The sequence below is a fragment of the Spermophilus citellus genome (genome assembly GCF_964194105.1).
Source record: "Spermophilus citellus genome assembly, chromosome: 14".
NCBI classification, from domain to species: Eukaryota; Metazoa; Chordata; class Mammalia; order Rodentia; family Sciuridae; genus Spermophilus; species Spermophilus citellus.
Genome location: NC_138194.1, coordinates 27,483,692 through 27,510,802, shown reverse-complemented (window position 1 = coordinate 27,510,802; position 27,111 = coordinate 27,483,692). Strand labels below are relative to the sequence as shown.

The 27,111-nt window shown below is 38.7% G+C and overlaps 1 protein-coding gene across 3 annotated transcripts in view; it reads left to right on the top strand.

Moving 5' to 3' along the window:
- The first annotated feature begins 21,406 nt into the window (after positions 1–21,406).
- The window catches only part of ATP6V1H (ATPase H+ transporting V1 subunit H), a 112,260-nt gene continuing 106,555 nt past the window's right edge, over positions 21,407–27,111 (top strand). For 2 of the 3 annotated variants that reach the window (XM_081266402.1, XM_081266400.1), the window contains exons 1-2: positions 21,407–21,689; positions 23,039–23,186. In XM_081266402.1, the coding sequence (XP_081122528.1) occupies positions 23,074–23,186 (113 nt within the window). In that variant the 5' untranslated portion in view covers positions 21,407–21,689; positions 23,039–23,073. The remainder of the gene's footprint in view (positions 21,690–23,038; positions 23,187–27,111) is intronic. The other variant, XM_081266401.1, reaches the window with a different exon arrangement.

Below are 27,111 nucleotides of genomic sequence, written 5' to 3'. Positions count from 1 at the left end.
GGATTAAACATGCTTGCTCTTGCATATTGTCCCTGTTTATAGGGAGTTTGGTCTCCCTCTGTTGTAAATGACATTGAACTGTACTTTGTTCTGGTGGTATGATTAAGAAGCTTTGTTTGGCTGGTTGTGGTGGCACATACCTATAATCCCAGATGTTCAGGAGATTGAGGCAGGAGGATTACAAGTTCAAAGCCAGCCTCAGAAATTTAGTGAGACCTTAAGCAACTCAGTGGGAACCTGTCTCAAAATAAAAGGGGTCTGGGGATGTGGCTCAAGTGGTAGCACGCTGGCGCGGGGCGCTGGGTTCGATCCTCAGCACCACATAAAAAAAAATAAATAAATAAAGGTGTTGTGTCCACCAAAAACTAAAAAAAAACCCAAAAATTCTCTTTCTATCTCTCTTTCTCTTTCTCTCTCTTTGAAAAAAAAAGGGGGGGGGCTGAGGATGTGGATCAGTGGTAAAATGTCCCTAAGTTAAATCCCTAGTACCAAAACAAACAAAAAATCCCCAATTAGTCTGCTGGGGATGCCTTTACAAAATACAATAAGTTGGGTGGCTTAACCAACAAAAATGTATTTTCTTATAGTTTTGGAAGTCTGAGATCAGTGTACCCGAATGATTGGGTTCTTGTGAGGGCCATCTTTGTGGGTTGAAGATGGCTACTTTCTTGGTATGCCCTTGCATGACCTTTCTGTGGTGTAAATTTGTGGGGAGAGAGATAGATATAGATATAGAGATAAAGACAGAGATAGAGAGATAGAGATAGAGAAGAGACAGATCATTTTTCTCACTTTCTTTTATGAGGGCACAAATCCTAACACTGAGGCCTCAGGTCTGTGGTACTTTGCTTAAGTGCAAATGGACTAAGACCTTATCTAACCTTAATTACCTCCCAAAGGCCCATTTCCTAATACTGTCACATTGAGGATTAGGGCTTCAACATATGAATGCTGGGGAGACACAGTCTATAATGTATTGACTTATAAACTCTTAAGAATCAATCCTGGTGGAAATATGAGCTCTTAACAAAAATCAGAGAGACAGGCAGCAGCCCAGGCAGGGCTTAACCATAATTTGTTTCCTACCCTTTGCCTAGTTTTAATATCTGTAGTTTCAGGGCAGTGATTGAACAGTGGACCCAAAAGATATGTTATCATTAAATAATTGGAACCTATGTTTCCTTACTTGGAAAATGATCTTTGCAGATTGTTATGGTTTAGATATCAGGTAGTCCCTGAAAGCTCATGTGTGAGACAATGCAAGAAGGTCTAGAGATAAAATGATTGCATTATGAGAGCCTTAACCTAATCAGTGAATTAATACTCTGATAGGGATTATTAAATGAGTGGTTATTGAATGCAGTTAGGATGTGGCTTTTGGGTATATATTTTATATCTGGTGAGTAAAGTGTCTGTCTCTCTCTCTTTCTGCTTCATGATTATAATGTAAGGGTAAAATTTCTAAGCTGTTTCTAAACTGCAAAGCCTGAGTTAAAGTGTAAAAGACCAGGCATTGTAAAGTTTTGTAAGCTACAAGGCCTGGGTTAAAAAGTAAAAGACCAGGTAGCAGAATACAACAGTCACTTATATGCCGTTAGGTAAAAATGTGAGTGTGTAACCGATGTGATTCTGCAATTTGTATTTGGGGTAAAAATGGGAGTTTATAACCCAATTAAGTCAAATGTATGAAAGATGATATATCATGAGCTTTGTAATGTTTTGAACAACCAATAAAAAAAAATTTTAAAAAAGTAAAAAAAAAGTAAAAGACCAGGTATTGATAAAATTCCTCTGCTACCCCCAAAAACCTGTAATCCCTGTAGCTGTTAGGACAATACTGGAACTGCCCAGTAAATATTCCCACTGACTCCCTGGTTGTCTAATAACCTGGGACTCTGTGTAGTTTGTCACGTAGTTATTTAGGCCCTAAAACCAATCAGTTTGAATGTGTACCCCGCTTAAGAGTGACCAATCACCCCCGTCCAATCTGTTCCCGCCAATGAATGGACTAATCATGTCTCAGAGTTGTTGTTCAATTTTCCCGCGCCTCATGATGATTTGTTCTGATGTATGCAAAGCCCCCCGCCCTCCCCAAAAAGTGTACTTAAGCTCTGCTTGACCTCTGCTCTGGGCTCTGGGCTGCTCTCGCTTTTTGAGCGAGCCTTCCTGGGGCCTCATCGCGCTGAATTGGATCCTCAATAAACTCCCTCCTGCTTATTGCATGAAGCCAGTCTCTTGTGGTCTCTTCCTCTGATGGTTCACCGGACCCTTACAATAATATGAGTTGCTTCTTGCATCACACTCTTCCACCATAATGTTCTGCCTTAGAATGGAACTGGCTGCCTAAGGACTGAGACCTCTGAAACCATAAGCCCCAAATAAACTTTTCCTCCTCTCCAGTTGTTCTTGTTAGGTCCTTTGGTCACAATAGTAAAAGATCTGACTTCAACACAGGTGTAATTAAATTAAGGATCTTGAAATCTTTCTGAGTTATATATGTGGGCCCTAATTCAATGACAATGACATCGTAAAAGAAAAGGAGGGAGCAACGTGACCATGGGGTAAGCAGTGATTAGAGTGAAACAGTCTTAAGCTCAGGAATGCTGGTAGAGTTCAGAAGCTGCAAGAAGTAGGAAACGGAGTCTCCTGCAAAATCTTGTGAGGGAACATGGTGCTGCTCAAAACTTGATTTTGGACTTCTGCTTCCAGAACTGAGAAAAAATAAATTTCTTTTCCTTTTTTTTTTTGGTACCAGGGAATGAGCTTAGGGGCACTTATCCACTGAGCCCCATCCCCAGCCCTATTTTGTATTTCTTTAGAGACAGAGTCTCACTGAGTTGCTTAGCGCCTTGCTAAATTGCTGAGGCTGGCTTTTATCCTCTGTCTCCTCTTCCCAAACCTCTGGGATTAAGTGTGCGCCACTGCGCCCAGCCTATTTTTTTTTTCAAAGCCTCCACATCTGTGAGAATTTGTTATGGCGACCCTAGGAAACTAATATAGTTAGAAAGACTTTCCTGAGTCTAAAGCAGTGTTTTCATCCTTTTCTTTATTGTTGCCCCAATCCCAAAGAGAAACATTAGACTAAAATTAAATATGGGATTTAATTTCTCTTTTAAAGAGAAGTTGAATATTAAGAAATAATTTTTTTTTGGTTTTGTGCATCTTGTTCTCTTCAAATTATCAAGGAATACATTTTTGTCAGATAGTCTTGAGCTACTGTGGGACACAGCCCTTCACTTTGCCTAAGATTTCCCCATATCAAGGACCATTTTTTGCTGCCAGGAGTAACTGAACGTTAACCAAATATTTGAGAATGCTCAGTTTGTAAGTACAGAAAATAATTGAAAAGGATAAAATGACAAGGAGAAGGCAGCATTGACGATGCAGGCTGAATAAATAAAATTTAGGCCTAATAATAATTTTTAAAGTGTATTTAGAGAAAAAAAAAACTATTATGTCAGTATGCACACTCTTGGTCAACATACATATTTCCTGACAATAAGAATTATTTAGAGGCTGACTGATTCGCGCGGCCTGCCCCGCGGCTACAAAAGGCGGGGTGCTGCAGAGAAGCGATTAATTAGCAAGCAGGGAGAAAAGTGGCTTCGATTTGGTGGAATCCCGCCGGCTGAGCCCGCACTGACCCCCGGGCTGAGTACGGGATTTCAGAAGGAAGCAGTACAGTCCTATCCCCCACAACGGAAAATCCACCAAGGCAATCAGCGGCCACCATCTTGGAGAGCTGAAGTATCCACCGCCACTCTCCGACAGACTGCAACAATAAAACAGGTGTGTGTCACTCAGCTCATCCCCCATACATTAGGGAATTCGCATAAAATCTCTCCTAGGCTTTCTGGGGGAGGGAGTGTCAGAGTGAGCCTGCATAAAGACTAGGGGAAAACTAGAGACACCTGACCTTCAACTCCCCCTCCCATCAGCAGCCAAAACGAAACCTGTCTAGCCAGCGCTGGGGGAGGGGCAAGCAGAAAAAATCAAAACGATAGAGTGCCAGGGATCCCAAGAGCCAACTGTGCGACCCCGGAGATCCAGGCTGACTGATTCGCACAGCCTGCCCCTTGGCTACAGAAGGCGGGGCACCGCAGAGAAGCGATTAATTAGCAAGCAGGGAGAAAAGTGGCTGCGACTCTGTGGAATCCTGCCGGCTGAGCCAGCACTGACCCCCAGGCTGAGTACGGGATTTCAGAGGGGGAAGAAAGCGGTACAGTTCTATCCGCCACAATGGAAACAAAACAATAGAGTGCCGGGGTCCCCAATAGACACCCTCCACACCCAACAAACGGCAGGCCCAGAGTACAGTTTGAACTGCCGAGAGCCATCACTCAGGGGAAATCTGGTCTAGCAGGAGAAACCAAGACTAGCAGGAGAAACAAGGGGACTAGAGGCCAGGCCCTCGTGACTGGGCGGCTGGAAACCGAAGGCCCGCCGGCGACAGTTCACCCACTGCCCGCGTAACTGGGCGGTAGGAGAACGCCCGCCCGTCGGCTACCGACCGCGTGACTGGGTGGCTAGAGATCGCCCGCCCACCGGCGACAGCCAGCCCGCTGCCCGCGCGACTGGGCGGCTGGAGTCCACCCCCCCCGCCGGCGACCGATCACCCGCCCGCTGCCTGTGATACTGGGCGGCTGGAGACCGCCCGCCCGCCACGACCGGGAGCTGAAACCAAACAGAGACAGTCCAGTCACACACCCCCATTAGGACACCCCGGCAAGGAGCCTGGGGCCCATCATAGCAGAGTAGTGACGTCACTGGAGCTCGGCCATCGGAATTCCTTCCCAGCAGAATCCACGTTAGCAGGCACAGTTTAACAACACAAAGGAGAGACAACAGAGTAATACAGAACCAAAACAAATCTATAGAAGAGAGCAGAAACACGGCAATCAAATAGAGCTGGAAAGTAATGTGAACAACATCAGAAAACGAGGGAAAAAAGGAGTACAAACAATGCAGGACAACTTAATTCTACAGGAGGACATAGAAACACCAGAAGCAGGAATAGGGAAAAAACTCAAGGCATACCTAACTCGAATGGAAAGGAATATTAGGGAAGACATGAGACAGCAAGTCCAAGCAATAAAAGTATATTTTGAAAATGAATTAAACAAACAAATTCAAATGGCAAAGAACGAGCTCTACCAGGAGATAGAGATCTTAAAAAAAATCAAACAATAATCCTAGAATTGCAGGAAACTATAAACCAAATTAAAAACTCAAATGAGAATATTTCAAATAGACTTGATCAAGTAGAAGACAGAACATCAGATAATGAAGACAAGGTTTATCAACTTGAAAATAATATAGTCAACACAGAAAAGATGCTTAAATCCCATGAGCAATCTATTCAAGAGATATGGGATGTCATAAAAAAAACCAAATTTGAGAGTCATCGGGATAGAAGAAGGCACAGAGATTCAAACCAAAGGAATGGACAGCATATTAAATGAAATAATTCTAGAAAACTTCCCAGAGATGAAAGATGGAATGGATTGCCAAATCCTGGAAGCCTACAGGACCCCAAACATTCAAAACCATAATAGACCAACTCCAAGACATATAATTATGAAGATAGCCAACGTACAGAACAAGGAGAGAATATTAAAAGCTATGAGAGAAAAGAGGCAGATTACATTCAGGGGTAAACCAATTAGGTTAACGACTGATTTCTCATCACAGACTTTGAAAGTGAGAAGATCCTGGAACAATGTATTTCAAACGCTGAAAAATAATGGATTCCAACCAAGAATACTGTACCCAGCAAAATTAAGCTTCAGATTTGACAATGAAATTAAAATCTTTCACGATAAACAAAAGCTAAAAGAATTCGCAGAAAGAAAACCAGCACTGCAAAGCATTTTGAGCAAAATACTACAAGAAGAGGAATTGAAAAATAGTGCCCAAAACTAACAGCAGGAGGTATCTCAGTAAAGGGGGAGGAAAATAACCAAAAAGTAAAACCAGCCAAACTAAAATAAATAAATAAAGAAGCATGACTGGAAGTACAAATCATATCTCAATTGTAACCTTAAATGTTAATGGCCTAAACTCACCAATCAAGAGACATAGGCTAGTAACCTGAATCAAAAAAACAAATCCAACAATATGCTGCCTTCAGGAGACTCATATGATAGGAAAAGACATACACAGGCTGAAGGTAAAAGGTTGGGAAAAATCATACCACTCACATGGCCCTCGGAAGCAAGCAGGAGTGGCCATACTCATATCGAATAAAATCAACTTCAAACCTAAGTTAATCAAGAAGGATAAAGAAGGACACTATATACTGTTAAAAGGAACCATCCACCAATATGACATAACAATTATCAATTTGTATGCACCAAACAATGGAGCTGCAACGTTCATAAAACAAACTCTCCTCAAGTTCAAGAGTCAAATAGACCACAACACAATAATTATGGGTGACTTCAACACACCGCTCTTGCCATTAGACAGATCCTCTAGACAAAAACTGAATAAAGAAACTATAGAACTCAACAGCACAATCAATAACCTAGACTTAACGGACATATATAGAATATATCAACCATCATCAAGTGGATACACGTTCTTCTCAGCAGCACATGGATCCTACTCAAAGATAGACCATATATTATGCCATAAGGCAACTCTCAGTAAATGTCAATTGACTTCTTTGATATAAGGGGAGTAACCAAGGACAGGGTAGGGACGAAGGGCTTGAGAAGAAGATTAACATTAAACAGGGATGAGAGGTGGTAGGGAAAGGGAGTGAGAAGGGAAATCGCATGGAAATGGAAGGTGATCCTCAGGGTTTTACAAAATTACATATAAGAGGAAATGAGGGGTAAGAGAAGAATAATACAAGTGGAAGAAATGATTTATAGTAGAGGGGGTAGAGAGAGAAATGGGGAGGGGAGGGGAGGGGAGGGGGGATAGTAGAGAATAGGATAGACAGCAGAATACATCAGACACTAGAATGGCAATATGTAAATCAATGGAAGCGTAACTGATGTGATACAGCAATCTGTATACGGGGTAAAAATGGGAGTTCATAACCCACTTGAATCAAACTGTGAAATATGATATATTAAGAACTATGTAATGTTTTGAATGACCAACAATAAAAAAAAATAAGAATAGCAAAAAAAAACATAAAAAATATGTGATAGCTTTCATGTACTTTATCTTCGATCATAATAACTTTCACAAAATTGCATGTTAATCAGAAATTCTTAGTCTATATAAGTTAACATTTATGACAAATTAAAGAAACTATAACATTAAAAAAAAAACAACTAAAAGTTGGTTCTTTGAAAAAATAAATAAGATAGACAGGCCCTTAGCCATGCTAACGAAGAGAAGAAGAGAGAGAACTCAAATTACTAACATACGGGATGAAAAAGGCAATATCACAACAGACACTACAGAAATACAGAAGATAATTAGAAAGTATTTTGAAACCCTATATTCCAATAAAATAGAAGATAGTGAAGATATCGATAAATTTCTTAAGGCATATGATCTGCCCATATTGAGACAGGAAGACACACACAATTTAAACAGACCAATAACAAAGGAAGAAATAGAAGAAGCCATCAAAAGACTACCAACCAAGAAAAGCCCTGGACCGGATGGGTATACAGCGGAGTTCTACAAAACCTTCAAAGAAGAATTAATACCAATACTTTTCAAGCTATTTCAAGAAATAGAAAAAGAAGGAGCTCTTCCAAATTCATTCTATGAGGCCAACATCACTCTGATCCCAAAACCAGACAAAGACACTTCAAAGAAAGAAAACTACACACCAATATCTCTAATGAACTTGGATGCAAAAATTCTCAATAAAATTCTGGCGAATCGAATACAAAAACATATCAAAAAACTTGTGCACCATGATCAAGTAGGATTCATCCCTGGGATGCAAGGATTTTTCAATATACGGAAATCAATAAATGCTATTCACCACATCAATAGTCTTAAAGAAAAGAACCATATGATCATCTCGATGGATGCAGAAAAAGCATTTGACAAAGTACAGCATCCCTTTATGTTCAAAACACTAGAAAAACTAGGGATAACAGGAACTTACCTCAACATTGTAAAAGCTATATATGCTAAACCTCAGGCTAGCATCATCCTAAATGGAGAAAAACTGAAGGCATTCCCTCTAAAATCTGGAACAAGACAGGGATGCCCTCTATCACCACTTCTATTCAATTTAGTTCTCGAAGTACTGGCCAGAGCAATTAGACAGACAAAAGAAATTAAAGGCATAAAAATAGGTAAAGAAGAAATTAAATATTCGCTATTTGCGGATGACATGATAATATACTTAACAGACCCAAAAGGGTCTACAAAGAAGCTGCTAGAGTTAATAAATGAATTCAGCAAAGTGGCAGGATATAAAATCAACACGCATAAATCAAAGGCATTCCTGTATATAAGCAACAAAGCCTCTGAAATGGAAATAAGGAAAACCACTCCATTCACAATATCCTCAAAGAAAATAAGATACTTGGGAATCAACCTAACAAAAGAGGTGAAAGATTTATACAATGAAAACTACAGAACCCTAAAGAGAGAGATAGAAGAAGATCTCAGAAGATGGAAAAATGTACCCTGTTCATGGATAGGCAGAACTAACATCATCAAAATGGCGATATTACCCAAAGTTCTCTACAGGTTTAATGCGATGCCAATCAAAATCCCAATGGCATTTCTTGTAGAAATAGATAAAGCAATCATGAAATTCATATGGAAAAACAAAAGACCCAGAATAGCAAAAGCAATTCCAAGCAGGAAGTGTGAATATGGAGGTATAGTGATACCAGAGTTCAAACTGTACTACAAAGCAATAGTAACAAAAACAGCATGGTACTGGTACCAAAATAGGCAGGTGGACCAATGGTACAGAATAGAGGACACAGAGACTAATCCACAAAGTTACAACTATCTTATATTTGATAAAGGGGCTAAAAACATGCAATGGAGGAAGGATAGCATCTTCAACAAATGGTGCTGGGAAAATTGGAAATCCATATGCAACAAAATGAAATTGAATCCCTTTCTCTTGCCATCCACAAAAGTTAACTCAAAATGGATCAAGGAGCTAGATATTAAATCAGAGACACTGCGTCTGATAGAAGAAAAAGTTGGCTACGATCTACATATTGTGGGGTCGGGCTCCAAATTCCTTAATAGGACGCCCATAGCCCAAGAGTTAATAACAAGAATAAACAAATGGGACTTACTTAAACTAAAAAGTTTTTTTTCTCAGCAAGAGAAACAATAAAAGAGGTAAATAGAGAGCCTACATCCTGGGAGCAAATTTTTACCCCTCACACCTCAGATAGAGCCCTAATATCCAGAATGTACAAAGAACTCAAAAAATTAAACAATGAGATAACAAATAACCCAATCAACAAATGGGCCAAGGACCTGAACAGACACTTCTCAGAGGAGGACATACAGTCAATCAACAAGTACATGAAAAAATGCTCACCATCTCTAGCAATCAGAGAAATGCAAATCAAAACCACCCTAAGATACCATCTCACTCCAGTAAGATTGGCAGCCATTATGAAGTCAAACAACAATAAGTGTTGGCGAGGATATGGGGAAAAGGGTACACTTGTACACTGCTGGTGGGACTGCAAATTGGTGAGGCTAATTTGGAAAGCAGTATGGAGATTCCAGGGAAAGCTGGAAATGGAACCACCATTTGACCCAGCTATCGCCCTTCTGGGACTATTCTCTGAGGACCTTAAAAGAGCGCACTATAGGGATACGGCCACATCAATGATTATAGCGGCACAATTCACAATAGCTAGACTGTGGAATCAACCTAGATGCCCTTCAATAGATGAATGGATAAAAAAAAATGTGGCATATATACACAATGGAGTATTATGCAGCACTAAGAAATGACAAAATCATAGAATTTGCAGGGAAATGGATGGTATTAGAGCAGATTATGCTAAGTGAAGCTAGTCAAGCCCTAAAAACCAAATGCCAAATGTCTTCTTTGATATAAAGAGAGCAACTAAGAACAGAACAGGAAGGAATAGCATGAGGAAAAGACTAACAGTAAACAAAGACGAATGGGGGGAGAGAAAGGGAGAGAGAAGGGAAAGCATATGGAAATGATAGGAGACCTTCAATGATACACAAAATTATAAGAGGCTGTGAGGGGCAAGGGGGAGGGAAAAAAAGGGGAGAGAATTGAACAACAGCAGAGGAGGTAGAGAGGGAAGATGGGAGGGGAGGGGAGGGGAGGGGAGGGGGGATAGTAGGGGATAGGAAAGGTAGCAGAATACAACAGTCACTAATATGCCATTATGTAAAAATGTGAGTGTGTAACAGATGTAATTCTGCAATCTGTATTTGGGGTAAAAATGGGACTTCAAAACCCAATTGAGTCAAATGTATGAAAGATGATATATCATGAGCTCTGTAATGTTTTGAACAATCAATAATAAAAAAAAGAATTATTTAAAAAGAATAGTAAGAGTTGAGACCATATCTTATTTGACATCTCATTCCCAGTATCTAATATATTTTGACACATATAAAACCCCCAAAATGTCTGTTGAATAAATGTATGTGTGCACCTATGTAAACTTTGATAGCAGTATACTATAAAAATATAGAGGTGTTTAAGGTTTGGATTATTAGCAACTCATTGGCTGGGCCTGGATGAGGTGTGATGGGTAGAGAAGAGCCCAAGGGCATTCCTGGTATTGGACAGAGGTAGGCAAAAGATGGACACATCCCAAAGCCCATCAGCCCCAGCAGAACATGAGGGAACAGCTGGTCTGGAGCACTAGGGAGGCAATAGGCCACCAGCTTTGTAGGCTGTTGGGCATATACTGTAGAGGACATTGACAGATGGACCAGGGAGTCTGGATTTCGTTCTGCAGGCAACAGGGAGGCACCATACATTTCCAGCAGTGTCTGTGTCCTAATCTTCTCTTTTTATAAAGACACCAGACATCTTGGATCAGGACCCAGTGCAATGACGTCTTTTAAAGCAAATTACATCTCTCAACACTCTTCCTCCAAGTTTAGTTATTTTCTGCATTTTAGCAGGCAAGGACTTTATGAGATTTTGGGAGTAGATGGGGAGTGAGGGGAACAGTTCTGCCCATAAAACACCTATCTATGTAAATTTTATACCAATTTTTATAACACTAGTTGAACCTGTTTTTATTTCTGATGTTTAAATGAATTTTCCCCAGATTTACAATAAATTAAAATTCTCTTTTTAATTTCCTTTCAGTATCTTACTCTTGACACATTGATACTGTCACTTAGTCACTTTTAGATTCAATTTACAAGAAATTTATGATAGAATATTTTTTCTTACTACCTCCTCGCAGTCTTAAAATTCAACAAATGAATGGAACTGTTTAAATGACAGCATATCTCCCTTGTTTGTAAATATCATTCAATGCTATCTTATTATAATCAAAATACTTGATGTTGAATTATTTGATTTTTAACAAGTTTCATTTTTGGTTAATTCATCAAATATGAAAATTACTTTTGCCCCTTCCAAATTATAATTTTCTCTTCTCAAAGCAATAATATACACATACAAGATGCAGCAGTCTGAATTACTCCTCTGTGTACCAACAACACTGGACTTCCCTTACTTAAATGGCATAAAAATTCATTTTTATGATATCTTAAGAGTGCTGTATTTAAATAGTACTTTGACGATGAAGGTACACACTGGGGTCTGGACCCAGGGCCCTTTCAACCATCAGAGCTAACTGGGCAATTGGAGGAACTGCTTGTGTTGGGGGTGGATGGTGGGTGAAAGTCCCTGTTTACCAGATGCCTCAGGAAAAAATTCTGCATGAATAAAGGAACACATTTCTAGATTCTCTGAAACCTGGCCTATGAATAAATAATTCTAATTGATGGTAGTGACAAGTTATCCTGTCATAAAGTTTTAGGGTGGTACCAGGACAGATATTAGTTTCTTAAAAATATAAAAAGGAAGTTAAAAGATTGGTTTTGGAAATTTAAAGTCATACTAAGGAGGTTAAATAAATAGCTCTTTAATCGTATATAAAGACTATTGTTTTAATCATGTAACTTGTCAGTTACCTCTTGGACTAGAAGTAAAGCAGAAAGATCACCGCTAACCTCTGCCTTTAAAAAACCTCCCATAAAACTGTTCTCTGTCTACAGTACAGCACTGGAAATTCTGCCACCAAAACCAGGAGTGACTGAATATTAACAGAATATTTGGGGCCTTTTTCCCTTCACCTTTGACTTGACATGGGTGCAGTATCTGATGTAGTGAGCCATTCCCTCTGTTTTGAAACACTCTCTTTAGTGTTGTCAATCTCCTGTAAGATTTTTTTTCCTGCCTATCCAAGGGGCCCTTTTCATTCTTTTTCCTCTTCCTGCTCACACATGGTTCATCCCCAAGGATCATGGCTTCAGCATTGTTCCATTTCTACTGATCTGGCTAACTGTGACCATTCTCAAGGTTTATCTTTTGACAGTGATGATAGTCAAATTGTCTCCAATCCACATGCCCATTCTAAACTCTCTAGGAAGATTGATTTGACTGATTCTTTCCATCTTTACCTGATGTTTACTCTCACAAGAGGTCCTTTTTATTTAGGCTCCTAGGCAAATCTTCAGAAAACGGAGATTGGTTTGGCTCAAGTATATTTATATCATGTTATATACAATATGGTATTCATATAATAGACTGTGTCCTGCTTTCACATTGACTTACAGGAAGAAACTTCCATGGTTATTATTGATGAGCCTCTGGGCATATTACAATATATATTCCAATCTTATTTCAGCTTCATTCACATTCAATTCATGTCCTATAACTAATAAGTAATTAACAAAATGTGGGAGGAAGGGAAGATTTTGATATTTGGTTTTTCAGGCATTTGGTTCATATCTTCATCCTTTTCTCAGAAATTCTTACATCTCGTGATTTATCTATCTATCTATTTATTTATTTATTTTGGTACCTGGGATTGAACTCAGGGGTATTTAACCACTGAGCCACATCCCAGCCCTTTTTCTGTGTTTTATTTAGAGACAGAGTCTCACTGAGTTGCCTGGGGCCTTGATAAGTTGCTGAGGCTGGCTTTGAGCTCACAATACTCCTGCTTTAGCCTCCTGAGCTGCTGGGATTACAGGTGTGTGTCACTGTGCCTGACTTGACATTTCATGATTTATAGTATTACACTCTATAAATCCCAGAATTCTGTATCTATTCTTTATCTTCAAGCCTTCCACTATGATATGAATTACAAAGGTAGGACTTCCACTGTCAGAGGCACTGAGACATATACTTTACCTATCATTAGTAGAAACTAGTTTCCTTATAAGTGTGAGCTGAAAATAATGATGACATGGGAAAATGTTGGACACTGAAGGAGGACCAAAGAAGGGTCATTCCGAGAACAAAGAACGTGAATACATTTAGATGAAAGCTTAACTTGCCATTTGCTTCTTGGGCTGGAAGTAAAGCAGGAAATATTGTGTTGATTTGAAAAATAACAACTCTGTTTAAGTTTTTTGGAGTTTATTGGTACATAACCAATTTCTCTGTTTCTATTTCTCCTCTACATAAACTTTATTCCTTAGACTGACGGGACGGATGCTCACTTGCTTGCTCGCTCCCTCCCTCCCTCCCTTCCTTCCTTCCATCTCTTCTTGTATTAGACACTGAACCCAGGGAAACTTTACCACTGGGCTACATCCCCAGCCTTTTTTTTTCGTTTTTTTGTTTTGAGATAGGGTCTCAATGGTTGAAGCTGTTCTCAAACCTGGAGTCCTCCTGCCTCAGCCTACTAAGTTGCTAGGATTACAGATTTGTGCTACCATGACTGGCTAGACTTACTTTCAAAAGAAACTCAGATTTCCTCTTCTGTTCAAGAGAGAATGATGTGGCTTAATTTACTCAACTTAAGCAGCAAAAAAACCCCAAAAAACAACCTTGACTAAGAATTTGAATTAAAAAAAAAAAAGACACCTCGCCCATTGGGCATTATCAGTAAAGGGCAGTGATGGCCAAAACCAAATGAAGTGAGCTCCATGGATACGCTAGTTTCCTGCTTAGTGAAAGTTTCTAAACTCTGGCTCAGGGAGGAGGACCCACATGGAGACTAGTGTTATCCTGGAGGTGAGGAGGCAGAGCAGGAGTCTAGAGAAGCCAAGACAACTAGAGTTCCCAGGACAGAGTATTGAAGAGGAAAATTGCACAGAGCGATGGACAGTATATCAGTAGAGAGTCCTCAAGAGAACCAGCTGAGATGATTGGTGCATTGCTGTGAGGAGATGAGCCAAAGCCAGGAAAAGAACCACCAGGCAGCAGAGGAACCCATCCTTGGAGCTCATGAAAGGCAGAGAATAGTGCCCCTTTTAAACACCAGAAAGGAATCACTTAAAATTCACCAGGCATTGGGTATTTTGAACTCAGAAAAGTTTTGACTCAGTATTTGGGAAAATTAAACATAAACCACAAATGACTCTGGTCCTGTCTAACGAAGCCTAAATCAAAACCTTGAATGATCAAACTGTGGGTAACAAGTGTGCTCCAGAACAAATGTCAATATTTATAGGAATAAAAACAATCCCAGCAGCCAGTGAGGTAAAATTCATCAGGCCCGGCATCTACTAAACAATTTCCACACATGTAAGGAAGCAGAAATATACAACTTATGAAGAGGAAATAAGCCAAACAGTGGAAACTAACTCTGAAATGCCACAGATATTTGAATTAGTAGTCAGGGACATTAAAGTTATTATAACTGTATTGCACCAGTTCAAGAAACTAAGGGAAAGTGTGAATGTGAAGTAGAGACATGGAAGATATAAAAAAAAGTCTCAAATCAAAATTTTAGAGACAAAAACTTCACTTGACAGAATTACAGAATAAAACATTAGTGAATCTGAAGACATGATCAAAGAAGTTACCCCAAGTGAAACACAGAAAGAAAAAGAAATAGAAATAATAAGCAACAAACAGAACCAAACAAATTATCCCAAGTAAAACACAGAGAGAAAGGGAAATAAAAACAAGAAATAACAGCACCCATGAACTATGGGATAATGTCAGGCAGCCTAATGTATATATATATTCAGTTCCCGTGTCAGATGAAATGAGCATAAGAAATGCTATCAAAATTCACTTAAGGGCTGGGGATGTGGCTCAAGCGGTAGCGCGCTCGCCTGGCATGCGTGCGGCCCGGGTTCGATCCTCAGCACCACATACAAACAAAGATGTTGTGTCCACCGAGAACTAAAAAATAAATATTAAAAAAATTCTCTCTCTCTCTCTCTCTCTCTCTCTTTAAAAAAAAAATTCACTTAAAAAGAAATGGATTTTCTGACTAGCTTTATATCTGTCAAGGAAATGGAAAGCGTAGTTAAAAACCTTTCCCAAAGTAAACCTCAGGCCCAGATGACTTTATTGGAGGGTAGAATATATGAAGATATTTGAAGAAATAAAGGCTCAAATTTTTCTATATTTGACAGAAACTATAAAAATTAAGATATAAGAATATCAATGAAATTTAAGTTTAGGAAAGAGGAAGAAAATGACACAAAGGCACATCATGATAAAATTCCACAAACCAATGATAAAGAGAAAATCTTAAAAGCAGCCAGAAAAAATAAAACACATTAAAAAAAGAAGAACAAAGCTAAGGATAATAGCACATTTTTAAAAAATCAGGAAAAATACAGCGGAGAAACTAAAAAAATAAACCAAAACACACAAAAAATGATGCCATTATTAACTCAGAATTGAAGTACTAAAACAAAAAAGAAAAATTACAGTCAATAAGAATTTTTTTTACTAAGTGAAAATCACATTGAAAAATGAAGACAAAATAAAGATGTTTTCAGACACAAAAAGTTGCAAAAATTAATCATCAGCAGATTTTAATCATAAGAAATATTAAATGAAGTCCTTTATTCATAAGGAAAATGAAAACCTTGGCCACAAATCTAGACAAATACAACAAGAAGAAAGAGCACTGAAAATGGTAACCATTGAGGATAAATATAAACTTTAAAAATTGCTTACTTCTTCTTAGAAGACTGTTTCAAGCAAAAATAATAATACTGGACTGGGGATGTAGCTGGTAGAGTATATGCCTAGTAATGCGCTAGGTCTTGATCCCCAGCACTGAAAAAATAAAAAGGAAAAGAAAACAGAATTTAAATAGAAAAAAAATCAATGAAACATAAAGCTGGTTCTTTGAGATAAATAAAATTGATAAATCTCTAGCTAACTGGTTCAGACAAAAACAAAAGACACTACCAACTGCCAATAAAGGAATGAGAGAAATAAACTTAGTACTAGTTTTAAGGATATCAAATGAATAATAAGAAATGTTAGGAATAATTTTTAAATTGATAAATGATTCAATTTAAATGAAATGGAAAATTTCCTCAAAAGATGCAAACTACCAAAGTTCACTTAAGAATAAACATATTATCTGAATAGCCTTATATATATATATTAAAGAAAGGGAAATTGTAGTTAATAATCTTCCCATGAAGAAAACCTCAGGCTTGGTGGCTTTACTAGTAAATTCTGTCTTCATTTTTTTTTAAGCATTAAAGTAATGTTGTAGGGACAGACAGGCAAGGCACCTAACACAGCAGAAGTGGCTGCAGGCAGGTTCAGAGGGCACAGCTTTTGCTGTAATCAATTAATCCCCTGAACCCTGACTTCAGGGAGTTTCAGAATTTTATACCCAGCATGTAAGGAAAGGAGTATAGAAGTTCACAGTCTGCAGAAGTTCACATAAAAGCAGCTTTTTCTTTCACTGTTCTGGGCAAGTTAACCCTTCAAGGACAACACCTGAGAAGGGGAGAGCTTCTTCTCCCCTCTCTTTCCCCCCCCTGCCAGCTGTTACCATGGAGCCTAGTTGGTAGCTTCTCTTATCTTATAAATGTAGACATCTCTGTGAAGCCCAGCTCAAGGCCAGAGGCCTTGTTTACACATTTCTATAAATTACTATACTGGAAATATGTTTGTGAAAAACTAGTAAGGGGTGTCCAGTACCTGGAGTGCTGGTTTCTTCCCCGCCAGTGGCCAAGTAAAACAGGGCAACACGAAAATTGGAAATTTATCTACATTGAAGTCTTTTGTAGATACTCTTTCTCCGACAGTCTTAAAATCAGCCATGGTGAAGATTTCTGGAGAAGCCCATTTAAGACTTTTCTGTGGAGAAAGGGGGTGCCACTACAATAATACATGCTGATTTTAACACATGGAATTATACAGAATGTTTAAAGTAAAAAGTGAAAATCCCTGGCCAGCTACAGTGGCACATGCCTGTAACCCAGTGATTTTGTAGGCTGAGGCTGGAGTTTCATAAGTTCCAGATGAGCCTCAGCAACTTAGTGAGGCCCTAAGCAACTTACCAAGACCCTATCTCAAAATAAAAAATAAAAATGGCTGGGGATGTAGTTTTGTGAGTAAGTGCCCCTGAGTTTGATCACCAAAAAAAAAAAAAAAAAAAAAAAAAAAAGTGAAAATCCACATCTCACCTCCCACTCCCTAGAGTTACCCATTTTGATAAACACTTTCATGTGTCATTATACATTTTTATAGTGGTATGTACCCATAAACACACTATGTAAACATTCAGTTAAACAACAAAATTATATTATTCTGTACATATTAGTTGAGCATGCTTTTCTCATTTAACATAACATAAATGACTGTCAGAACTCAACTTTTATCTAAATATTTTTAATAGCTACATAATACTTCAGTGTATGATTGTATTGTATTATTGTATTATTTTTTCTACTCAATTTTGTGCTCCACCCTCTCCAAATTCATATGTTGAAATCCTAAGCCCCAATATGAGTGTATTTGGAAATATGACCTTCATAGAGATATTTAGAGTTGAAAGAAGTCATGAGTACAGCCCTGATCTAATAGGATTACTGTTTTTATATGAAGAGACAAGAGAGAGCTTGTTTTCTCTCTTTGCCTGTAGGACACAGAGAGAAGGTGGCTACCTACAAACCAGGAAGTTGGCTCTTACCACGAACTAAGTGGCCAATACCTTAATCTTGAACTTTCAGCCTCCAGATCTGTGAGAAATAAATTTGTTGGTGAAGCCATCTGGCCTATGGTATTTGGTTATGACAGCCTGGGCTTACTAATACATACTGTTTTCTGTTATTTCTTTGCTATTATAAGAAACAGTGCACTGAAAACCCTTGTCCATTCATCTTTGTGCACTCTTGCCAACAGTTTTGTAGGACTGACTTCTGGAGGTTTGTTGGATTGTGTGCACACTTAACTTTAGGGTAGATACTCATACTACTTCTTTCTGGCAGTACAGAGTTCTGTATTCAGATGTTCCAGAAGGATGCCATTCTGTAATTGTAAGGCCATGTCCCCAGTACAGCCTAGAGTCTGTCTTCATATATTGAATGACACATTAGTGAGCAGAGAGCCATTCACCTGTTTTTCTCCATAGGAACACTAATGAGATATATATATATATATATATATATATATATATATATATATATATATATATATTTATTTATTTTTAAATCTCTGTTTGTCTTCATACTTGTACTTTGGTAACTACTGATATTTTTGGCCAGAAAACATTCTCTGCTATTGATCTCTACCATTGGTCATCCTTGGTCTCTGGACACTGACCACCAGCAGCATTCACTCCTTAGTTATTATAATAACCCTGAAAGTCCTACAGTTTCAAAGTTTCAAAGACCCTTTTCCACTCCCAGAAACTTATAAATATGCATTGAGCTTAAAATATTATAGTTAAAAGCTAGATGCAGTGGTGTATGCCTGCAATTCCAGCTAGTAGGGACGCTTAGGTAGGAGGATAATAAATTCAAGGACAGCATGGGAAATTTAGCAAGACCCTGTAGCAAAACAAAAACAAAACAAAATAAGAACTTGGGATGTAGCTCTGAGATTGAGCACTTGCCTACCATGTGTGAGGTCCTGGGTTCAGTCCCAATACCACCACCACCACCACCACCAAAAAAAAAAATTACAGCGTGTAACCTATAGGTTTGTGTCTGCAACCTTTTAGATTCTAATTCTAGTAATTTCTTTTCTTTTTAAAAATATTAATTTTTTTAGTTATAGGTGGACACAATATCCTTATTTTATTTTTATGTGGTGCTGAGGATCAAACCCAGTGCCTCACCAACGCAAGGCAAATGCTCTTCCTCTGAACCACAATCCCAGCTCATAATTCTAGTAATTTCTTGGTAAGCAAATCATTCATTAATTTAGGCAACAGTTTTGCCTCTAAATGGGCTCAATGGGTTAGGGGTGTATCTCAGTTGAAGAACATATGCTTATGATGCTTGAGGTTCTGGGTTCAATCCTCAGCACTGATCTAATGATCAGTCTTCTAAAAAAGAATAATTCCAAGTAAACAGAACAATGTAAGGGAAATCTATGTATCCAAAACTCAGTTTTCTTTTTTTTCCTCACATTTTTTTTACTGGTGCATTATAGTTGTACATGCTGATGGGATTTGTTGTTACATATTTATACATGTACACAATATAATTTGGACAATTCTATTTTTTTTTTTTGTGTGGTACTGGGGGTTGAATTCAGGAGTGTTCTACTTCTGAGCTACCTCCTTTTTATTTATTTTATTTTGGGGCAGGGTCTTGCTAAATTGCCAAGACTGGCCAAGTACCTGGGATTATAGGTGTGTGCCACTGCACCCTGCATCATGTTTTAGGAAAGTTAACATTTTCCCATTAGCTACAATTCTTTTAAAAATGGTACTTAAAAAAAAAACCCACATAAATCAGAAGGCAGCAAATGGAATTGAAGTGTTTAAAAGTCCTCATTACTATTCGTAATGTCAAGTTTCTATGACATTAACATTTTCCTTTTGAAAATGTTTTTAAGTGGACACAATATCTTTATTTTACATTTATGTGGTTCTGAGGATCGAACTCAGTGCCTCAAGCATGCTAGGCAAGCACTCTACCACTGAGCCTTGAAAATGTTTTTGCTGTAATCAAATACAATGACCGCTTAAAATATATGGACCCTGTGTGGTCTGGATAAAGCTACCAAATTTTCTTCTTTATGCTCCATGAACAATACTAAATATTAAGTAAAGTACAAGTGTGTATACACACACACATTAAGTGCTTATATATGTATATATAAATTTTACTGTAGAAAAACAACATATAGGGTCATTTTCTATTTTTACACAACCCTCTACATTAGTGGGTAATCATTCCTCCTAATTTGTGATAGTCAAAATAATGGTCCCCTAAAAATGTCTATGTAATGAACCAGTGAAAATATTAAGTGGCACAAGGGATCTAAGGTTGTAAATGTGATAAGGTTAAAGACCTAGAGATGGGGAGAGTGGATTTAGATCTTAGCCCTGCCAAAAGCTTGTTAGACTGGTGAGACTCATTTTGGACTTCTGACCTACCCACTGTATGATAATAAATTTATGTTGGTTTAAGATAGTAAATTTGAGGTAATTTGTTGAAGCAATAGAAAATTAATACCATTTTGCACACTGTGTTTTTTGTCATGTACCATATTAGTTTTGTTTTAAAACTTGACCTCAATATTTTTTTAAAGAAATATTTTTTAGATGTTGATGAACCTTTACTTTATTCATTTATTTATATGTGGTGTTGAGAATCGAACCCAGTGCCTCACATATGCTAGGCAAGCACTCTGCCACTGAGCCAAAACTCCAGCTCTGACCTCAATATTTTTAATAGAAACGTACTGGTTATATTTATAATTCATTTCCAGTGCTTTTAGCCAAAACATGCTGTTAAATAAATATGACCAGCGGTGCAGTTTAGTATCACTTCATCTTAAGACAAAGACGGGTAGCTGCGGCCATACAAAAGGAAAACCTGGGCTCAAGAGAGAGCTGTCAAATAAAATATGGGAAGCTAAATTAAATTTGAATTTTAAATAAAAAATAAATAACTTTTTATTATAATTGCAATTATTATAGGATATATTATTTGCCAAATCTGCAACCCTAGGTGAAGATAACTTTTGTGATTCACTTTTCAGTTTCATATTTAAAATCCGAATAAGAATGCCTGCTTCATTGAACTCTTAAACCCCAAAGAAAATCAAACTATTTAAAAGGTAATATTAGATCATTCTTTGCAAAAAAAAAAGTTAAATTTTGGCCTTGCTCGCTATTTCCAGACCGGGGTTCTGAGCTGCCTCCGGTGGGCCGCTGGTTTGGGAGCGCGAGTTCGGATCAGGTTCGCACGGTCTGTGTGGCTCCGGAGCAGACGCCGTGGTCCCAAGGTGTGAGACCCTCTTTAGCGCAACGCCCCCCGACTCCAGTTGTTTTGGGCTCTCTCGGCTTCCGCCTTCCGCGGCGGTCACGTGCCTCTGTTCACGTGACCAGCGCTCCTGTCATTCTGCCGCAGCTTGGGCTTCCTTCTGCCTGAGGGTCCTCAACGTCTCCTTGGTGCCGGAACCGCTGCACTTTCCTGCTCCGGAGTCGCAGCAGCCGTTCAAGCCCCCTGGGACCGACAGGAGACGCCAACTTGGCTCTGACTCGGCGCCCCAGACTGGCTGCGGCCTCAACGCCCCGGCCGCCGCACCCTCCCGGTCTCCTTTGGGTGCGTTGTGGGGTCCCCAGGATTCAAGAGGGAAGGCACCTGCCCCGGTGAGACTACCACTGCGGTTTCCCCAGCTTCCCTGGTGCACGCTGGTCCCTTACCGCTCGGTCCCACCTGTCCTCCCGCCAGGGGTGGCCAGATTGCTTTCCTTCCAGGCCTCCATCAGGTTTGCGAAACCGCAGAGCCTTCCCCTAAGGGGGAAGGGAGGAAGAGTGGGCCAGGGGAGTGAAGGGGAATGGATAAAAAGGATCTTTTCTCCAGGATTGGGCCATGCCCCCAGGCTGCCGTAGGTGCCAGTGGTTCACGGACCAAGATAACAGTCTTGAGGCACCCGAGCCACCCCAGGAAAGGCCTCTGGGGCCGAACCTGGATGGTTCCAGAGCTCCAGCCTAGCCTGGGCTGAGCCTGTTTTTACCGGGTCCGCGCAGCCCCAACTGCACTGGCTTGTTTAGGCAGCAAATCCTCAATACAGAGGTTAAATTTCAAACTGACTAAGGTCGTTGGGAACTCGGAATAAAATTTTGGGTGTGACTTTAGCATCTTTGTGACCATGACCAAGAACTTATATTTTGCTAATAGGAACCTACGTTTTGTTTTGTGATAAAGTCAGGCATAAGCTGTTATCTGTTAAGTTTTAGGGATGAGAAGTACGTAAATGTTTATTATTGTAGGTTCTTTTATAAAACAGGCTCAGGCTCTCATTGTTGGTTGTATATAAATCGCAATAGTTTTTGATTGAAAAATTTCTCCCCAAATTGATTTTGGAAATATTATGAATTTTGGTTGCTAAAGGAAAGCACTGTCTTCTGAGAAATTACTTTCCCACTTTGTACATTTTAGTTTGAATGAATTTTAGGAAGGTCTTATAATTTTTAATGTGTTACTTTAAAATGATGCTTAGTAAACATTAATATGTGATTTATATTTTTTCTCTATCAAAAGAGGAAATTTGAACCCAATTGTATAAATTTAAAATAGTTTCCTTAGCATACACAAGGCCTTGGGTTCAATCCTCAGCCAGCACCGTGTGTGTGTGTGTGTGTGTGTGTGTGTGTGTGTGTATGTATATGTATTTTTTCCCCTAATTTGTATGCCTGTTCTTTTTAGTCATGATTTCTGATGTCAGTATTTTAAATGGTCACTTTAAAAATTTCACTGTGATATTAGGACTAATAAATAAATAACCTTTCCTGGAAAAGAAAAAACCTGTAGAGAACCCTTTTTTTTGGGACAGTGGACAAGATGTGAAATATAACATTAGTGTTTTCAAATTGAGAATATTTAATATTTGAGTTGAATGCCTGGGGACATTAAAGTGATGGTGATGATGATAGTAGTGGTTATAAACGAAAAATTAATATCTGGTATTGTTTTTTACCTTGCATCTAAATTGAAGGTCTGTTAAAAAGCATTCAAGATCGTAAAATTTAGATGACCAAAATGGATATTCGAGGTGCTGTGGATGCTGCTGTCCCAACCAACATTATTGCAGCCAAGGCTGCAGAAGTTCGATCAAATAAAGTAAACTGGCAGTCCTATCTTCAGTAAGTACTGTGAATCATGGGTAATCATGTGCTTTTGCATCAGACTTTTTCATGGTCATGCTTCTATGAGAGAAATGCTGGAAAAATACTAGTAAATGTGGAAGAAACATTTCCTCAGAATAACTAGTTGTTTCAGGGAGACAGCATAGTATGGTGGAAACAGCTTGAGACTCTAGTGAGAAATAGAAATGTTACTAGTGCTTTTGGTTTTCTGTGTCTGGGAAGAATTTGAATGAGTGAGAAACATGGGAGGAATGTTCATGGGCTGTGGAGGGAGGAAGGGGATGAGGGCCTAAACATGCCATGTGAGCCCAGTATACCTTGGTGATCAGAGTCGGGGCAGATGGTTGCCAGATAGTTCTTACTAAGAAGAAGCATGAATTTCTGAGTTTCAAGAGCTGGGGGTGAATTTTGGTTCTCTGTTGGTTTGGTGTTTGGCAAATCACTTAACTACTCTTGGGTTTGATTTAGTAAACGTGAAATGGAATCAATATCCCTCAGGCTTGTTGCCATATTTATAATGGAATGAATAATTAAGGAAATTCATTTCCAATTTGCTTATACATTTTAAAAATTAATTGAAGCATCTGTAGCTTTATAATTAGCAATTTGTTTTGTTGTAGTATATAGTGTTCAAAAGTGATTATTTTATGTCTGTTAATTTAGTCACTCATCAAACATATATTGACCACATTTTGATACATTTTGAAGGCTTTGTAGCTGCAAAAAGGATATAGAATACTGTCTCTAAAGGAACTTACACTACATATGCAAGTCATTTTAATTTAGTGTGTTGACTATGATAATAGAAAAATGCCCAGGATCTATTTGGTACACAGAAAAAGGGCAGCTAGTCATATCCTCAGGAATTTTTCCTGAAGGGCATGGTCTCTGAACTGAGTTTTTAAGAATGAATGGTATTTAGCCATGTGGTAAAAAGGGCAACCTTTTAAGTAGACCACACATCATGAGCAAAGGCAAGGAAGCAAAAAATGGCACACTGGGTGACAGTCATTCATGTTTTGGAAGCAGGCAGTGGGAAGAGTTGAGGCTGAGAGGCAGCCAGGTCCTGTTTTGAAGGACCTGAATACATGGGTAACCTTGGAAGAGGTTTGGACTTAATCCTGTCAGTGCTTTTCAGGGTGATTTTAAGCCGTGGATCCCATGGTTTGCTTTGGGGTCTAATAAGGAATCTCAGCATGTAAAACAGGTGAAAATTGTAGCTAAGTGGAGTTGGGAGCGTATTCCTCAGAGCCTTCTTCTTTAAGACCATTCACTATCCTCATTAGGATTCTAAGGAGCACAGTTTTAAAAATCATTGCTATAGCTATTGAAGTTCTTAGCTAGGAGTTAAATGATGAGATTTGTCCCTTGGTTGGATGGCTTTACCAATGGTGTAAAGGTGGATTTGTGGGTAACAAACCTAAGGCCGGGAGAGGCAATAGCAGTAGTTAAGGTTGTTAGGATGGGTGGAATTATATAGATTTAAGAAAATCTTGGTGATTGATTTGATGTGTGGGGTGAAAGTGGTCTAGGACGACTTCTAAATTCTCACTTTAAGGAGGTAGATTATTGTGGGACTACTGACTGAAGGGCAGGAGAAGGAAGAGGGATTTAAAGATGTTCTTTGGTCACTGGTAATTGTAGTTTTTAAAATTACTTGTGAAATTAGGATTCTGAGCTGTTTTATAATACTTTTGTCCACAGTTCATGTAGACTAGAGGGAAAAGAATTTTCATGTTTATAAAGGCTGAATCTGTTTATAACCCAAATAGAATAATATTGTTGAACATAAAGAACTAGCAGGCTGATAGCACTCTCTCTAGTATTGGTATTTGGAATGTTTTTAGTGACATAGAGATTTTAACTTGTTTTCTCTTTTGTTTTTCCTGTTCCATAGCCTCTGTACTACATACATTGCTTTTTCTGTTTCCTAGTTGTGGCCTTTATTCTGTTGTCCATTTCACAAATTTCTTTTATAAAACTCTTCTGTATGTCTGTATGTAAATGTTCACCAAATGTTAACTGTGCCTGCTGCTGAGCCTGTTGATGTGAGGACACTAGAGGGTGTGGACTATACTTTCCCCTAAAGACCTTACAGATTGTTGGGGGCTGAATATCACCTCTATAATTAATGAATTTTGTATCACATATGCTTGACATAACAAAATCTGTGGAAGAGTTTTTATGTCAAAGGCCAATATGCTTTTGTCTCTCAAAAATTAACATGTTATGAAAATACAGTATTCAGAAATATGTTTATATTTGATTAAGCTTTTTCTTAACTAAATAGTATAGAAATGAGTGGGCATGGCATGTTCTACTCAAGCTGGTCCAATAAAATTGTATCTGAGGCTACAAAAATCATAACATACCACACTCCCTCTTTAGTTTAAAGTCCAATGAGGAAACACATCTTTAAACAAATTAAATAATGAATTGTGGTAAGTGTGGAGAAATTTATTGCATGTGTGTATATATACAAAACAAGGAAGGACTAGACTTGAGGAAGTTTTTATAGAACACATGAAGATACTCATAGAAGCTGATCAAGCTGAGGAGCTGGGGGTTGCAGTGAAGGAAGCTCCAGGCAGGGAGCTGAGGCTTGGAAGATTTTGCAGTTCTTACAGAGCTTTGGGTAGTTTGTTGTGACTCCCTCCAGACTCCTTCAGACCAGAGTCTTACAGAGACTAGCAAAGCTGCTGATATGTATTTTAAAAGAAGGGTCTGGATGTAAAGATTAGGATGGGGAGCTGGGCTTGGTGGTGCACGCCTGTAATCCCAGTGGCTTGGAGGCTGAGGCAGGAGGATTGAAAGTTAAAACCAGCCTCAGTAACATAGAGAGACCTGTCTTAAAATAAAAAATAAAAAGGGCTGGGGACGTGGTTCAGGGGTTAAGCACCCCTATGTTCAATCCCAGGTGTATGTATCTCTCTCTCTCTCTCTCTCTCTCACACACACACACACACACACACACACACACACACACACACGAGATTAGAATCGGGGTGTTGTGGGCTGTGACATGTTGGAGTCCTTGATGAGTGGAGAAGTTGAGAGGTCAAGCTAGGTTTGCCACAGAAAGATAGATTGAGTGGTGGTGATGCTGAATCCGTGAAAATTGAGAAGGAAGATGGGGCTCTATTGATTTGAATCTCCTTGAAGGACATAGTTTGATTGAGCCATGGGGATAAATCTTGAAAAACAAAAAGCCAGGGATGAGGGGATGCCTCAGGAGCAGGGAGGAACTATGTAGATGAGATCAGAATGGAAAGGGGATTTTTCAGAGAGGAGAAGGATGACCTATTCTGAATATAGAGGGAAAAATGTGCTGAAGGAAATGATTGGAGAAATTCAATGTGAAGTGGTTTTGGTTGTGATAAATAAGATAGTCAAGTAAATTGTTTGGCATGTGGACGAGACTTTGGCTGATGCTAAAAGGTGACTGGTTAGTGAGTGCATACTGTGGGCCAGGTGCTGTATTAACCATCTTATGTGAATTACTTAATTTAATCCTCAGTACAGCCCCTTGAAAGAAATGTGGCTGTTTTCCCCATTTTGTAGATAAATTAAATCACTTTCCACAGATGTCATGTCATTACTAAATAAGTGATAGAGCTAAATTTTGATATCTATTTGATGTCAGGGCCTCTATGTCAATTCTTGTGTTTTAGTACTGTCAAAAGACAAAATTAAAACAAATTTAAAGATCTTAATTGGTGTTTCTTGTGATTGTAGAGTCAGGTAACACTTCACTCCATAAAACAGAATTAGTGAACAGAAGAGGTTGGTTTTGTTAGACAAAGGCTGAAGAAAGAAGAAATATACGACAAAATATGAAATCGTCATATTAAGGTTACATTATTTGTAAGGTGGGAACAGAGAACCAGAACAATAGAAAAATATCTAATTGGTTAATAATCAG